This window comes from Thamnophis sirtalis, unplaced genomic scaffold (assembly GCF_051295495.1).
Source record: "Thamnophis sirtalis isolate CommonGarterSnake01/CBP01778 unplaced genomic scaffold, rThaSir2_p1.2 scaffold_6, whole genome shotgun sequence".
In the NCBI taxonomy this organism is placed as follows: domain Eukaryota; kingdom Metazoa; phylum Chordata; class Lepidosauria; order Squamata; family Natricidae; genus Thamnophis; species Thamnophis sirtalis.
In genome coordinates this window covers 116926473-116943588 of record NW_028261386.1, presented here as the reverse complement: position 1 = coordinate 116943588, position 17116 = coordinate 116926473, and the positions used below count along the sequence as shown (strand labels likewise).

Sequence of the window (17116 nt, the reverse complement as noted above, 5' to 3'; positions counted from 1 at the left end):
CTGGATATCATCAATATGCTAATGATACCAGACCTCACACTAACAGATAACCTACCCAGGGATTTTATGTAGATATCAAATAATAGAAGGGAGGGCAGCATCCCACCAAGGATCAACCAACTCTATTCCCTTATTACCAACAAGTGGAACCCTCTACCAGGAAAGGAGTGAAACTACTAAAGAAAAGAGGAATGCCTCCAATCCTCAATCCCTTTAGAAGGTCCAGAAGAATACCATTGTCAGCACTAGTGGAGGTGGTTTGGAGATGCAAAGTGACCAGGACAGGTATTCTACCCCTGTCCAGATCTTTAATGAAGATCATCCACCAAGAATGTATCTGCCCAATGCCTGATTGTTAAGATCCAGGTAATAAATTTAGTCTAAGTCACTTTGTAATTGACCCTGAGTAATTGTCTCAATAACCTCTGTGAAAAAGAGAAGGTTGGAAATCAAGCAACAGTCTTCTAATGTTTTCAGATCCAAGGAGGGCCTGTTGAGAAAGAACATACCAGTATACCTTTAAGGGCTGCTGGCCTTGCCCCCTCCCTAGTGAGGAATTCACAGCCTCCCAGATCTTAGAAACTATCGTTCCGCCAGCTGCCTGAAGGACAGGTAATTAGATAATTGAAGGGGCAATGTGCCTACTTTTTAGAAAATTACATGCCAGAAAGAATCCTAGGTAATGGCACAGGCCAATGCCCCAGTCATTATAAAGACCCCACCCAAGTGAATGCAAGCTAAATAGCCTAATTAATTACAAGGGCTCATTGGTAACTCTGCTGATGAGCTCTTAATGCTAAAGAGAGTTAATCATCTGCAAAAGGGCTGCTGATTCACAGCTTACCAACTTTATTGTTGGAATAGGCCAGAACTGGGCATGTACCTGTGTTCAGTCAGATTCCCTCTTTGTTGCTGTCCATTTGTACTTCAAGCAGCATTTCTATTGCTTCATCTTCCAGAGGTCTTCTGAGAATAAAGGAGCCCTCTGGGATTGGCCAATAGAGATAGGCCATTGGGAGGGTAATTTTATCAACAACCTAAGTGCTGCCTCTTACTTGTTACAGACCAGATTCTCAACCAATTTGCCTGATAGAATGTCAGAAAAATCACCACATACTGCTGGAAACCAGGCAGTTGTATAAAGCAGTGTTTTTCAACCTTTTTTGTGCAAAGGCACACTTTTTTCATGAAAAAAATCACAAGGCACACCACCATTAGAAAATGTTTAAAAAATTTAACTCTGTGCCTATATTGACTATATATAAAGTAATTCTCCCACGGCACACCTTACACTATGTCACGGCACACTAGTGTGTCACGGCACAGTGGTTGAAAAACACTGGTATAAAGGACGCTGGTGAATCATATGTTCAGTCACGCATATGAAATGGGTGGCAGTCAGTTGCATTTGGATCAGAAAGTGATTTGACAGTGGCAGAGAAATGATGACAGTACTCTTCATATTCAGCTTATATAATAAATGTTTTGAGGTAGCGACAAGTCTGACTTAATTGCCTATATACGTTGGAGCGAAGATTACCTTGAACAAGTCTCTTGTTACTATGGAGATCCCAAATTGGACTTTATTAGATATGGCCCAACTGCAGGGAGGTTAAAGTCCCCTAATACAATACATGGATGGCTCCACTACCAAGCTGGTGACCAGACAAAGGATTCCATAGACATTAGATATTCTGTGTGTTGGATGTGATTTTAAAGAACAAATTTATTTTTCTGAAAAGTGGCATTTAATGGTAATAAATAATAGCATGTAATAGCATTGTGGCATTCCTCTGGTACCCCTGTCTTCCTAGCAATTGAAAATTAGTTCTGTGTTATTTCAGTATTAATATAGTTAATTTTTTGGTAAAATTCTATTTTCAGGGAACTGACTCTTTTCTGGAGTAAACTACAGCAAAGGGTAGAACCTTCTACACAAATATATTTGGAGAGATGCCGTCAATTATCTGTGTTAACAAAGACTGTGTATCACATTTTCTTCCTGATTAAAATAATAAATTCTGAGGTAAATATGTGTAAGATAATTATTTTTATCACAATGTAAAATTAAAATAAAATCTGCCAATTGAAATCACATTGAATATTAAGATCCAATGTGAAGTTAGATAAGAAGGTCTTATCAGATAGAAGATGTTAGTTTCTTCTAATGTGTTACGGTCTGTTAAGATAAAATTCTTAAAATAAATTATTTTAGCAATTATATGGAAGATATACCTAGGGACATTTGGACAACTTCAGATATATCTTTTGTTGAAATAGCAAATTTGATCATTGTCTTCTGTGTGGCTGCTTTATTACTTTTTCCTTTCACAATCCATAGATTCCAATATTTATTTGGTGAAAAATGTACTTGTCAACTTTTTACAGGGAGTAAACTCCATGGACTCTGAGATGGAATGTCAGTGTTATGCCTCATATTTTTTACTTAAACCAATGCTGCCCAAACCTTTTCTGTCATTATTCAAACTATTTATCAAAAAGTCTTATCAAACTGGTCATGAATAGTTTCCATTATAACTGAACAGTCGCTGAATGAATGGTCTTAATTGAGGACCATAATAATTGATACCATAATTAATAATAAATAATAATAAAAATGATAATTGATACCAGGAACGCGATGGCTCAGTGGCTAAGACACTGAGCTTGTCGATCAGAAAGGTTGGCAGTTCAGTGATTCGAATCCCTAGTGCCGCAAAATGGAGTGAGCTCCCATTACTTGTCCCAGCTTCTACCAACCTAGCAGTTCGAAAGCACATAAAAATTAAAGTGGAAATATAAGAACCACCTTTGGTGGGAAGGTAACAGCATTCATTGCGCCTTTGGCATTTAATCATACCAGCCACATGACCACGGAGACATTTTCGAACAGCGCTGGCTCTTCGACTTTGAAATGGAGATGAGCACTGTTCCCTAGAGTTGGGAACGACTAGCACATATGTGCAAGGGGAACCTTTACCTTACATATCTCTGATATAAAAACAATACCATTAAATGATCTTTCAATGATCAATTATCTATTGGTAATTTCAATCATTTTATCTTAGTAGGAATAATTTCGGAGATTTTCAAATCTATTTTAGTACAAATGGTAATCTTTAAGTCAATTTAAATATTGTGATGGATAATGGACCTAAAGAAAATCCATTTTTACTCAAATTTAGATAATTTACCCAAGTTTGGGAAGCACTGACTTAAATTAAATGTTGTATTCCCATTCCATTGGGCATATTTCAGTAGCAATCTTCTGTTGCATAAATATAGTTCTCCTTGCATTTCTCCAGAAACTATTTATCTATTTGTTTATGTGTATCCTGCCTTTATTATTTTTACAAATAACTCAAGGCAGCAAACATATCTAACATACCTTCTTCCTCCTATTTTCCCCATAACAACAACCCTGTGAGATGAATAGGTTTTCAAGAGTGGGAATTTGCCTTAATTAATTATTACTGACTACTGACTCAATCTCAATCTGACATTTCCTCGTAATGATGCATTGCATAAATGGAATATTGTTGATAAGCCAAAGACCTTGCTGAAATCCATATTTCTAATAACAAAGTTAATAGTTTACATAAAAATTAAGGGTATTTCTTAGAATGAGTATGACTCCCAAATAAATGAAAATCTGAAAATAGCATTTGCCCCTTTGAGGTAATTAACACTGGGAATTCCTAATCTTATAGTTAATCAAAATCTAAGCATGCATGAATTTATATATTTAGGAACTGGCTATTACATTTACAACATAATCTGTTTTTTGCTCAACAGATTGATGCTGCTGGTCTTGCAACTTGTATTGAACTTTGTGTGAAAGCATTACGCTTGGAGGCTAGTGAGAATACAGAAGTCAAAATTTCCATTTGCAAGACAATATCGTGCTTATTGCCTGATGATTTAGAAGTTAAACGTGCTTGCCAACTAAGTGAATTTCTTCTTGAACCTACTGTGGATGCATATTATGCCGTAGAAATGTTGTATAATCAGCCTGACCAGAAATATGATGAAGAAAATCTTCCAATTCCAAATTCATTACGCTGTGAGCTTTTACTTGTATTAAAAACTCAGTGGCCTTTTGATCCAGAATTTTGGGACTGGAAAATGCTAAAACGTCAGTGTCTAGCATTGATGGGAGAAGAGGCATCAATTGTATCTTCAATAGATGAACTGAACGACAGTGAAATGCATGAAAAGGTAGAGGACTGTCAAGATGAGAACAAAGACACTTCAGCAAATGGACTTTCTGAATGTTTTGATGAAGCTACAAATTTGCTCAGAGGCATTAGAGATAAGAAACAGAAAAACAGAGAAATTAAAAAATTAAGGGAGAGGGGATTCATATCTGCTAGGTTCCGGAACTGGCAAGCATACATGCAGTATTGTGTGCTGTGTGATAAGGAATTTCTTGGACATAGAATAGTCAGGCATGCACAGAAACACTACAAGGATGGGATTTATAGTTGTCCAATATGCGCACAAAATTTTCATTCTAAAGAAACCTTTGTTCCTCATGTAACACTACATGTTAAGAAATCCAGTAAGGAAAGACTTGCTGCAATGAAACCACTGAGAAAATTAGGAAGGCCACCCAAAACAGCAACTACTGGTATAAATAAAAAGAACAATACCTTAGTAAAGCAAGAACAACGGCACATAAAAAAGAACAGTCTTTATGCAGCAGACTTCATTGTTTTTAATGACAACGATGGTTCAGATGATGAAAATTATGACAAAGACAAACCTTACATTCCAGAAGCAATTCCAGCTCCAAAGCCATTGCCTGTCAATGAGTTTACTTGCCCTGTTACCTTGTGTAAAAAAGGCTTTAAATACTTCAAGAATTTGATTGCCCATGTAAAAAGTCACAAAGAAAATGAAGAGGCTAAACGCTTTCTTGAAATGCAGAGCAAAAAAGTAATTTGCCAGTACTGTAGACGACATTTTGTAAGTGTTACCCATCTTAATGATCATTTACAAATGCACTGTGGTATCAAACCTTATATTTGTATACAGATTAAGTGTAAGGCTAGCTTTAACAGTTATGCTGAACTTTTGAGTCACAGAAAAGAACACCCAGTCTTTAGGGCAAGATGCATGTTTCCCAAATGTGGGAGAGTATTTTCAGAAGCATATTTGCTTTACGACCATGAAGCTCAGCACTATAATACTTTCACCTGCAAACTTGCAGGTTGTGGGAAAGTTTATCACTCACAGAATGAATTAGAGAAGCATATTGAAGATCACACTAAATCTGAAAAAATATTACATGGTGATGGTGATGCTAACTGTTCTCAAAGTCTAGAAAATAATGAAAATACTGAAGAAGTCCATCCAGAAGAGACACTGGTGCTACCACCTGACAGTAATGTGAATAACTGTGCCAAAGTAGAAAATTACGTCACAGATGAGATCCATGATGAATTACTTGAATCTGAAAGTACAAAACTATCAACCAATGTACTGGAGCAGCCTAATTCAATCTCTGTTCATAGTACTGAACAACATTTGACTACTGCAGCAAGGACAGAATCATTAGGCCCAGCCAGCAATGTTTTGATACCTCTTCTAGGCCAAAAAATTCGAGAGAACATGGCAAAAAAAGGAAAACTACCTGCTGTAAATTCTACCATAGATGTTGGGGCATCTGTCATCCATCCGTTTTGCTCAACAGTTGAAGATACTTGCCGTGACCTCTCTGTTTTCCATGAAGGGAAGGAGGATGGTTGTGTTGGTGAGTCTCAAACCATTTCCATGAACTCAGCCAAGCTTGAATCTGATGCTCTTGCAACAAAAAGTCAAGAAAAAGAGAGTAGCCATATGTCCTTCAGCACGCAAAATCAGTTAGAGTGTCAGAATTTGTTTTCTCCAAAGCCTCAGCTTGAAGAGAATGTTAGGCCAGATGTTAATCTCTATAATCAGCCTCTGAAGAATTTAGAAGTTCCACTTGCTTCTACCCAGAACATTGCAGGCACTACCTTTTTACCCATTGGGCCATTGGCAGCTCCAGTTCAGAAGTTTACTTGCCAGGTTGAAGGATGTACACGAATCTACAATTCTTCTCAGAGCATTGGAAAGCATATGAAGACAACACATCCTGATCAATATGCTGAGTTTAAAATACAGTGGAAGAATAAGAAGAGTAAAAAAATAAGTTTGCAAAACCTGCCAAATGATAACAAACCAGTTTATTTTTTACCATCGCAAGTATCTATTCCTCCTAGTGATGCTTTTCCTCAACAAACCAAACCCACCTTAAATCCTACTTGTACAAGTCAGCTGCAGCAACTGTCAAATGTCCTTTTTCCAACACGCTTGGAAAATACAACCAATTCATTACCAATAGTGGAAAATGTTGGTGTCTCTTCTCATATTAAAAATGAATCAGAAAACGCTTTAAGCTCTCAATTGGCAAGTATGTCCAGTGCAACTTTACCTTCACAGATGGATGATTTAGAAAAGCCAGTTATGCCTCTGAATATCGACAGTGGTTCTGACCCTTTTCTTCCTTTACCAGCAGAAAATGGGCTCATTTCTCTTTTTCCTTCCCCAGCTCACAATAGTCCGAGTTCTGTCTTCTCACAAATGGAGAATGCCAATCATTTTTCCTCCCAACTAGAAGGAAATACAAATTCTTTTTCAAAAGAAGAAAGTGTTGACATACTCTTTCCTTCACAAATAAATAACGAAAGTAACTTCGGTGAAACCACTCCACAGCCTCCTATATCAGAAAAAACTAAAAGGGATCGTAGGCGAGGTACAGATGGAAAAGAAAAAAAGCCAAAGCATAATAAGCGGGCAAAATGGCCAGCAATTATCAGGGATGGTAAATTTATTTGTAGTAGATGTTACAGGGTTTTTTCTAATCCTAGATCTCTTGGTGGTCATCTGTCTAAACGATCCTATTGCAAACCTTTGGATGAATCTGAAATTTCCCCTGAAGTTCTACAACTTAATGGACAATCCTCCCTACTTGCAAGTATGATTCTTTCTTCAAATGCTTTAAGCTTGCAACAGCAACAGGAGTCAACTTACAATCCAGATGCGTGTTTTAAGGAACCATCATTTCTACAGCTGCTTGCTAATGAAAATCGCCCAACTGCCATTTTGCAGAACTTGTTTCCACGGACAAATATGACAAGTTTCAATCCAAATGAAAATGAGGAAGGAAATGAAATTATCAAACAAGCTTTGGAAACTGCAGGAATTCCAAGCACTTTTGATTCTGCAGATACATTATCACATATAATTACTACCAACTGTGTTACTGGTACCACACAAATAAATGCAACAGTTTTACCAAATCCAGGCATATCACCTTCATTACCAACAAGTTGCAACCCATCTACCTTGCTCACAGACCAAAACAGAACACTTAACACCAAAATTTCATCAGAAGAATGCAACAGTTTACCTGTGTTTTCAGATGATTTAATACTTAAGACTATTGAAAATGGCTTGTGCCCCCATCTGGTTCCTAATTCGGCTGCCACAATGCATAATTTGGGAAACAATCTTCCACGTGTTTCAGTCATAAGTAGCATAAAAAATTCAGAAGTATGTAGTTTGACTAAAAAAGAGAATAGTGGTTCAAAGAAAAAGAAGAAAACACCTGTCCCATTGGTTGTACCTCACATTTCACAAAAGTTGGTAGTTAATGATTTAGCAGGTCTTATCACTAGAAATGTTGAAGAGAATATGCAAGCAACCACAGAAAATTTTCAGTCAAATATAATAGCAAATAGTGAAACTCAAGGATTAGTGGAAAATTTTACAAAGAAATTAAGTGATGTTAACGGTGGATTAACAGGAGATATCAAAGAAAACTTAAAATCAGGTGAAGAAAATCATGTAGAAATTGTTCCCTTGCCATTGAAAAATGAAAATGGTGATTCTCAGGTTACTCTAGAATGTTGCATTCCAGAGAAGTCCAGTTTTGAGGTTTCAAATGATAACATTGTTCAGAATTTTGAGAAAACTCTTGAAATAATTAAAACAGCTATGAATTCTCAGAAGATAGAAGTTAAAAGTGAAAATCAAGAGATATCCATTGAAGCAATAAGGAGCCCACAAAATAATACTGCTCAATGTGTTTCTGAAAACCCTGCACAACCCCCTAAACCTAATTCTACTCAATGTATAGCACATACACAGACTATCACCCTTGCTAAAAGTCATGAGCCTGAAGCCTCTCATAAAGATGATATTCAACTTATGGAAATTTTAGAAGGCTTGAGAAAGCTGAATTTAGAAAGTGAAACATCAAATCAAGTACTAGATAATATAACTCATTGTCTTCCAGCAGATACATTAATGCCACAAGTCCTTATTCCTGGTGTAACACCTGAGACCACATCTCTTGTCCAGACAGCTTCAGAAACACATCCAATGTTTGTTGAAAAAGTTCATAAGCCATTTACGTGCCAGGCTCCAGGTTGTAATTATAGTGCCATGACAAAGGATGCATTATTTAAACACTATAGCAAAATACATCAGTACACTGCAGAAATGATTCTTGAAATTAAGAAACACCAGTTAAAGTATGCTCCATTTAAATGTGTGGTTGCTAACTGTCCCAAAACATTTACAAGAAATTCTAACCTCCGGGCGCACTGCCAGCTGGTACATCATTTTACAACAGAGGAAATGGTAAAATTAAAGCTAAAAAGGCCTTACGGACGACGATCCCAAAGCAAAACCCTAAATGTGTTATCAAGACCTAATGAAGTAAGAAACATGCCGTTAATAGAAAGTAAACGAGAGTCGCACTTGACTAAGGAGCTTGATCTAAAGGAAGAACCAGTCATGGAATCTATGAAAGTTCCAGAAAGATTGATACCAGAAGCAGCAATACCAGAAAATACTTCTGATAAATCTTTAAAATTAGAAAAACCCTCCCAAATAGTTCCAGTTTCTCTGGAAATTCATAATATATCCATACTTAATAATAATCAAGTGCAGCCCAAATTACGCAAGATCAGAAGGCATAGGAAAGAAGAAGAAAAAAAGAACAAAAAGCCAATTCCCAAGCCTTTGGAATTGCCCACTAGTTACAATCCTTATAGGCCTTACAAGTGTGTGCATCAAGGTTGTTTTGCAGCTTTTACAATACAACAGAATTTGATTCTGCACTATCAAGCTGTACATAAATCTGACCTACCATTATTCTCTTTGGAGGCAGAAGAAGAAAGTGAACCAAGTAAAGAAGAAGAGGCTGGTAAGGAAGAAGAGAGTGATGCGATTGAAACTGTGAAAGAATTCAGATGTGAAGTAAGAAATTGCTCTAGGATATTTCAAGAAGTTACTAGTCTTATTCAGCACTATATGAAACTTCATGAGATGACTCCTGAAGAAATTGGTAGTATGAAGTCATGCTTGGATGTTGGAAGATTCCTCTGTGATCAATCTGAATGTAAATCATCATTTACAACATATGTTAATTATATTACTCACCTTGAGGCAGATCATGACATAAAAATAAAGCAGAGCAGAACAGAAGATTGCATGTACAAATGTGATTGTGAAGGTTGCGATCGTATTTATGCAACAAGATCTAATCTTCTAAGGCACATTTTTAATAAACATAATGATAGGCATAAAGATCATTTAATAAGACCTAGGCGATTCCTAACGCCAGGTCAGGAAAATATATCATTTAAAGCTAATCAGGAGAAAGTCATGAAAATTAAATACAAAGGATTAAAATACAGGACAGGAAGAAATGGAAACAGAATATCATTTAGAGCCAAGCGAAGAAAAGCAATAAGTGTAGAAGACAGAAACTTCCAACTAGAGCAAAATGATGAAAATCAAACATATTCTTTAAAATGTGGAAAGTATATTTTTTCAGTGAAGACAAAAGATGATGCTTTATCTGAATGCAGTAACAAATTTATCGTACAATATCCATGTATGATAAAAGGTTGTTCATCAGTTGTTACAAGTGAAAATAATGTAATCCGGCACTATAAATGTCATAAATTATCTAAAGCATTTACTTTACAACATCGGGACATCCTAATTTTCTCAAATAAGCATGCAAAACCTTCAGGAAAAGAGGTTTTCTCGCAAAATGAAGCAACTGAGGACAAGGTTTGTGATGTAAAAGAAGCGCAGCCGCCCTTGCCAGACCCTTGTGAGGACTTGAGACTGTCTCCACTGGTGATGCCAAAAGAACCGGAAAAGACTGAGAAGGATGAAGTGGATGAGCTTGCAGAACTGTTTATTACCAAACTTATTAATGAGGATCTCGCAAGTTCAGAAAACCACGTAAAGGCCTCTTCTGGTGTAAATAATGACTGTCAGGAAACTAGTTCCTCTCTTTCAGAAAAGCAAAGCATAAGCAGTAATTTTAAAAGAGTAAACAAAGAAAAAAATACATCCCAAAGTAAAAAGAGAAAAGTTGAAAAGCAGGAAGAAATCTTGGCTGTTGAATTAAGCAGTGTGCATAGAGAACAAGAAAGCGCTGTTGCTATTCAAACTGTTGAAGAGCAGTCTTCGGCTTTTGATTGGAGTTCATTTAAACCCATGGGATTTGAAGTATCTTTCCTCAAGTTCCTTGAAGAATCTGCAGTGAAGCAGAAGAAAAACACAGAAAGGGGGGGTTATAATAATTGTGGAACCAGGAAACGCTCTCATTCTAACTCCAGAAAGTCTAATGAAAAGAACTCTCTTGTGAGAACACGATCCTGTTCAGAAAGTGAAACTCGTGTACAGTTTACTAATCCATCACAATTTCAGTGTAGTGGTACTGTAAAAATAGTTTTAGATAAGACTTTTAAAGGTTGCACTGAGCGTGTGTTGAAGCAGCTTCAGGAAATGAAACCTATTGTCAGTCTAATCAGACTTGATGGACATTGGGAAGCGAAACTAGAGGTTACAAAATAATCAGGTAATATGAGCGGGCTCCTTGTTCTGATCATTAATGTATATCTGTATCACATTTTTTTTTAAATTTTGAGTAGGAAGCCATTGAGCATGATGCTATTTCTTAAAGTGGTTTTTTTTTTTTTTTGGAAGTGATTTAACCTAGCAAGTTCATGACAGTTGTCATGTAAATTTATTTTTTATCCCTATGGGACTTGGAACAGAATCATTGTTTCAGTTTTGTAAATAATTGAACAAAACCTCAATTTTTTATCAAAATTTGTCCTTTTCCATGACTGAAATATTTGTGTATTGTCTGTGGTATCTTTCGCCGGGTCACTGCTCATATATAACAGTACTTTTTATTTGTAGATACATTTTTGTATATATTTATTATTGTAAATCATTTGCTGCAAATGGCAGTCTGTAAGTCTGAAATATTAAATGACACATTTATATTCAGAATTTTAATTTGTAACTAAGCGATCCAGTTTTTAAAATGTTATTTTAAACTTAAATCTTTTTGAAGTAAAAACTACAATAGGTGAGTTTACCATATCCAATTTATTTTGCCTAAACTGTGTGTATAGGAGAAAAAGTTATCAAATCACATTTAAATGGTTAAAATACATACTGACACAGTTGTATTTGTAACTGCAAGTGTCCAATATTATTGGATAGTATTCATATGTAGCTAACTCAAAAAGTTTTCCTACAACTGCATATGCATTGCTTTTAATCAAGTCGAAAACTTCCACATCCATAAAATGATGGAAATGTAAAATTTAAATACTTTGCTGGCAATGAAAATTTAAACACCATTTGGTATTAAACAATCCATCGTGAATGTGCTAGAAAATTAGTAGTGTGGAGCAGTGTATATATATGAGGTGGTGATTTGTGAAGTAGCCCAGTATTGCCTTAAATAAAATCACATTTCATTTCTTGTTTTTTACATTTTATCTTACAAAAATCCTTTTCCTTTTGAAATTTTAATTGGTGTATAGAGTAACTTCTTTAGCACTGCTTTTTAGATAGTGCTTTCTAAAGAATGAATTTTGAAATTTACCACCTTAATATTTATTTGCAACATGTGTTCAAGGTAGTATTAAAACGTAAATGTGCTGTTCAAATAGTAGATCTTCAGAAGAGACAAAACAGTTTCTTTACTCCCAGTTGCAACTGGAACTAAATTTCTTCTTTCCTACTATATATCCATTGAGATATTTGTGGCTACTAATGTACTAGTTAATAATTACACGGATCTTGATGGTTAGGTGTTTTTTTTTTTTTTGTCTTCGAGTCAGTTCTAAATTCTGATTTCCTTGGCAAAATTTGCAGATATGGCTTGCCCTTTACTTTCTTCTTGGGACTGGTAGAGAGGGAATGGTCCAAAGTCACCCAGCTTGCCTCATGCCTAGGGCAGGACTGAAATTCAATGTCCTAGTTTATGATACAATAACTTTAACCGTTATTAACAAGCTGGCACTCTGTACTCCTGCACAGCAGCAGTAAACATTCCGGTTCAGTCTCTCTCTTGTTTTTTTGTATGAATATGAATATAATTAGTACAATTTTCTTTTCATATAAAAATACATGTCCACTGCAAATAAGAAAAGTAATGTAATATCAAATAGGTATGAAAGCCTAAAGGAAGAAAAATGAGGCTATAATATCTTTCCAGGTTTTCATTTTTAAATATTTTAAACATTGTTTATTTGCGCAGTTGAATGTAAACACTAAATATTGGCAAACTGCTTCTTTTCAAAATCCGCTGGTATTTCACTTCATTCTATAAACCAGCCACAGAATGCTATGTTGTTGTGAAGCCTTCCTTTTTATTGCTTCATGAGGATGCTTAACACTTGAATTCCTCTATAGCAGGGCTGTCAAACACTCAGCCCACGCACTGGATGCATCATGCGTTTGCCAAGACCAGTTTAGTGAAGGGGGAAAAGTCCTAATACGTCAGCGCCTCCGCCATGACGACCTGAGTTTGACACCTCTGTTCTAAAGATTCATATTTTGTGCATTCCCTACACACACACTTAACTATCAGCCTTTTCAGTTTGTGCATCATAGATGAGGATAGATAATGCCAAAGCTTGCAGATCAACTAATGAAGATGTTACAACACAGCCAACCAATCCGCTTACAGCAACAAAGCCAGCACTCGACACCCACCCACCAATATTTATAGAAAGACGGCAGCTCCGATCAGAAGCCGAAGGCATCAGCCTAAAGATGATAGATAGAGAGATAGATAGATAGATAGATAGATAGATAGATAGATAGATGATAGATAGATAGACAGACAGACAGACAGACAGACACACTATAACACAAATATGTGATGTTTTTATGTTACAGCAATAATTTACATGTTTTAGTTTTCCTGGAATTTAATAGCAAAGAGGAATTTAGTGCAAAATCTGTAGCTTGAGAAATGGCAAAAAAATCAAGTCTGTTTCTTTTATTGGCAACTCCTAAATAGGTCAAATGTTCCAATAATTAAAAGTGCATTAAGGTGAAGATTGAAAAAAATAATTGTTGTTTTAGCTAAGCCTGTATTGGGAGAATTTTTTTAAAATTTCTGGACACCTATCAATGTAAAAATATACATGTAAAAAGAAGAGGCTGTGTTGTACAGTTTTGACCCTCCAAGTAGAGCAGGGGTGTCAAACTCGCGGCCTACATGCCGGATGAATCATGCACTAGCCATGCACACGCCGTTTTAGTGAAGGGGGGGGAGTCATGATGCATTACATGATGACAACGTGATGCTGTGAGTTTGACACCCCTGAAGTAGAGTCTACTCAGGTATAGCTCAGTACAGGTTTTCTGTTTTGGAAGGAACTGGCTCATCAGGGATTATTTGGGATGCTATCATATTGTAATTTTGGAAGAATTCAGAGTTCAACAAGAAAGGAGGAATCATGGAATAGCAGGGAAGGAAACTACTACAATTCCAAAGGTTTTTTACAACCTTTTCCCTAAGTTATTATTATTTATTATTATTTATTTGTCTTGTATGCCGCCCACTCCTGAAGGACTCCGGGCGGCTCACAATAGACAAGGGAAGGGGAAACTGGACAAAGACAACACTTTAAAACAAAAACCGCAACATTGATCAGGATAACAGTGGCTTAGGAAAAAGTAAATTGTTACAGTAACAAATTGGCATGTGGAGGGATCACTAATTTGAGATACATTGCTATTAGACTATTTTCAACAAAGTGAAGAGCACCATGGCTTTAAAAGATAAGGGGACTGAACAAAAATTAACAAAGTATAAAACGTGGCCCTTTTTCTAAATCTGCATGATTGTAGTTCCACTGAGTGCCTTACAAGGAGAAAGGATACTTTGTGTATCCTTTACTTTTCCAGCTTCTTCCTTTCCTCCATCTAGAGTTCCAGAGCTGTGTCTGTAGCAACATTGTTGTAATAATGATCACACAAGATGTGCAGAGTGGAGTAGCTATTGATTGAGAAAACCATACAAAACAATTCTTTTAGATCCATTAGAAAGATGTCAAAATCTGTAGCCTTTAATGGGAACCAATAAAAAAGCTTTTAAAAACCCCAGATTTTTAACTTCTCCAAAATGCCATATCAAGCTGCATTTGAGGCATTAAAAACTGGCACAAATTAAAGGCTGAAAAAACTACTTGGATTTAGTCTTAGGCCTGCAAACAGATAATGTGAGCATAAGTTTATTGAGGTGTAAGAGCTGCTGAGAATTACAGCCTTTTTGAAAGTAAGATAAAATCGGTGTGTACCCTAGTGCAGTGTTTCTCAACCTTGGCAACTTGAAGATGTTTGGACTTCAACTCCCAGAATTCCCCAGCCAGCGAATGCTGGCTGGGGAATTCTGGGAGTTGAAGTCCGGACATCTTCAAGTTGCCAAGGTTGAGAAACACTGCCCTAGTGATTGAGTTCAACAGAAACATATAGGAGAGTAGGATCCTTTGCCTTGCAAAGCAGTTTCAAATGGCTCTTTCACTTTGAAATTAAAACACATACCCCATTAAAGATTTCCAACATTCTAATAACTTTCAAACCCAAAAGAATGACAGGGCAGTAAACCTAGCCATAATGCTGTGCACTAGTTAAATACTATAATGGAATGTAGAGTTGATCCGTGAAAGAATGAATGGATCGTGAAGGGAGGAGAAATGGCAACTGATTTCTGAGAATGTGGAAAATGTGAAAACAAAAACAACCTGCCTTGATTTTTTCCCCCCTTTTTGTGTAAGATAGGGTTAAGTATTTAGCCATGAATGGACTTAAAGATGATGGGGGAAGTACAATGTTCAATGATGCAGATTTATTGTGCTTAGCAAAGCCTAACCATGTGATAGTGAACCTATGGCACGTGGAGACATATATGCCGGCACACGAAGCATCAGCTCCAGTGCGCATGCACGTGCCAGCCAGCTGAATTTTGGCCTTCCAGAGAGCCGGGGAGAGGCCATTTTCGCCCTCCCCAGGCTCCAGGAAAGTCTCCAGAGTCTGGGGAGGGCAAAAAACGGGCCCAACAGGCCAACCGGAAGCTCAGAAATGATCCGTTTTTGGCTTCTGGGGGGCCTCCCCTGGCCCCCAAAGGATATATCAAGCTCAGTTTGGAGGTGAGCAGTGCAGTGCACATGGGGTGGTTGTGCGCGCATGCATATGTTGGGGCGCGCTTTGCATTATGGCCGCTGCCGTGCACACTATCACACACATGCCCTAACATTTTTGTCACCCAACAACAAAGAGATTCACCATCAGTGGCCTAAACAATTCTCTTCAAGTTTAACTACTTTCACAGAAACTTGTGTGGCTGGGAGACCTAATCAGTTGATTAGATAATTGTAGCTTCTATACCCATTCCAGGAGTCAAGCTTCTTAGATGCCATTTACCTGACCTCAGTTGCCACATAACAAAATTTTAAGGGGGGGGGGGTGTTTGAGGAAGTAGTTTAGGAATACTTCTTTTAATACATGAGATTTGTGAGTTTGAGTTGTATCCAAGGCTTCTGTGAACAGAATGATTATTCTGCTAGGTTTTTTTTAAAAAATTCTACAACCCTGCTCTCTCGCCAAAAATGGGGAATTGTGTGTTCCTTTAAATAATGGGTGTCAAACTTGCAGCATCACATTGCCATCGCATGATGATTTGTGACTTTTTTTCCCTTTGTGGAGCTGGGGTGGGTTTGGCCTGCGCGTGATACATCTGGGCTGTGGGCTGCCAGTTTGACACACCTGCATTAAATAGTATCTTGCAGAATTGCAGTGAAAAGCAAGGTTGAAATTTTAGGCTAATTCCATGTTATGCAGCCTCAAATGTTGAGAGTTCATTATTCAAAATGAACTGTAAGGAAAGGAAGGAAGGAAGGAGTCAATTCATTAGCTACTTCAATCACTGAAGTAATCCCAAGTCTGTTTAGAGGGGAGAGGACAATCTATTGGCATGTGTTGGTGTTGATTTGTTCAGCAACTAGATGCAACACTTCTGGCACAAAAGTACGCTGTTTAACATGCAATATTTGTTTCAACAAAAGATTAAATGGATGTGAATGTAGCAAACTGTAAATGCAACCCCAAAAGTTGGGGAAACCTAGCATTAACAGGTTGTTTAACTAATTAAAGCTCTGTGTGTATTAGATTAATTTATGTGAAGGACACGTCATGAGAACTTTGTATTTCTGTCTTATATAACAACAATGAAATTGAATTTAATGTTTTAGCCAAAACAGTCCTGGTCCTTGACATTTATCATAGCATTAGAAGAGCTGTTTTTTCCACCATTGGTTGATGTGTCCTTGGATATGTCATTTACTTACAGCTCAGCTCAACTTCATATTCCATAGTAACGTGCTTTAGATCATGTCAAACTGCAGAGTGCTGTTAATGGCAAATGCTGAAATGCCCTCCCCTTCTTTTGAACAACCCAGTGCATGTGAGAGTTATAATATTAATTAGAATTCTTTTATATATAAAGTTTTTTATTTTTTCATTTTCATAGCATATGTATACTATTACATAGCCAACATCGTATTGTAGTATTAAATGTTTACATCAATTCATCTTACCATCAACTCTCAAAAACAATTATTGGCTCTTCTGCTCTTCATACACCATATTTGTACCTTATCCATCACTTTTTTCTCCCTCTCTCCTCTCCCTTCCTACCTCCTTTCTTCCTTCTGACATCCTTCTCTACTTCCCCTTCCTCTCTCCTTCTCCT

At 36.9% G+C, this 17116-nt stretch overlaps 1 protein-coding gene across 2 annotated transcripts in view; it reads left to right on the top strand.

Moving 5' to 3' along the window:
* The window catches only part of ZNF292 (zinc finger protein 292), a 30113-nt gene extending 18269 nt beyond the window's left edge, over nucleotides 1–11844 (top strand). For both annotated transcript variants that reach the window (XM_014068411.2, XM_014068412.2), the window contains 2 exons: nucleotides 1885–2026; nucleotides 3796–11844. In XM_014068411.2, coding sequence (XP_013923886.2) covers nucleotides 1885–2026; nucleotides 3796–10908 — 7255 coding nt within the window. In that variant the 3' untranslated portion in view covers nucleotides 10909–11844. The remainder of the gene's footprint in view (nucleotides 1–1884; nucleotides 2027–3795) is intronic.
* Nucleotides 11845–17116: the final 5272 nt, after the last annotated feature.